The 427-nt window shown below is 36.1% G+C and overlaps 1 protein-coding gene across 2 annotated transcripts in view; it reads right to left on the bottom strand.

The window, feature by feature from the left end:
* LOC133660607 (putative transmembrane protein 244) overlaps positions 1 to 427 on the bottom strand; it is a 9247-nt gene extending 8820 nt beyond the window's left edge. For both annotated transcript variants that reach the window (XM_062064170.1, XM_062064171.1), the window contains exon 1: positions 301 to 427. In XM_062064170.1, coding sequence (XP_061920154.1) covers positions 301 to 333 — 33 coding nt within the window. In that variant the 5' untranslated portion in view covers positions 334 to 427. The remainder of the gene's footprint in view (positions 1 to 300) is intronic.

The raw sequence follows: 427 nt of genomic DNA, 5'->3' as shown, positions 1-427 counted from the left end.
ATATATATATATATATATATATATATATATATATATATATATATATATATATATATATATATATATATGTATATGGCCCATTGTAATATATCATATATCTATGACATTTATGATATTTTATGTGACGCCTCTCAGTATAAATCAGTGGTTTTCTCTGCAAACGAGAGAGTGCAGGTATACCTAATGTATTGTCCAGTAGATGCACCAGCAAACCTGTCACATGCAGTTTAGATAACGTCACTGTGCGCGGATGAAGAGACACATGTAGTACTCTGACATCATTACTTGTTGTCGTCTTACCTTCGAGTCGACCGCTTTGCTTTTGAAAGCCATCTCATTGTTTCTTCATGTCACCAAATAAAGCGTGTCGCTGCGAATTGTGCAGAGCGGTTAATCCGCACCTTCGTCGTCCGTCCTCATCCTCACA

Source organism: Entelurus aequoreus, linkage group LG11 (assembly GCF_033978785.1).
Source record: "Entelurus aequoreus isolate RoL-2023_Sb linkage group LG11, RoL_Eaeq_v1.1, whole genome shotgun sequence".
Lineage (NCBI taxonomy): Eukaryota > Metazoa > Chordata > Actinopteri > Syngnathiformes > Syngnathidae > Entelurus > Entelurus aequoreus.
This window is presented reverse-complemented; position numbering and strand designations above follow the sequence as displayed.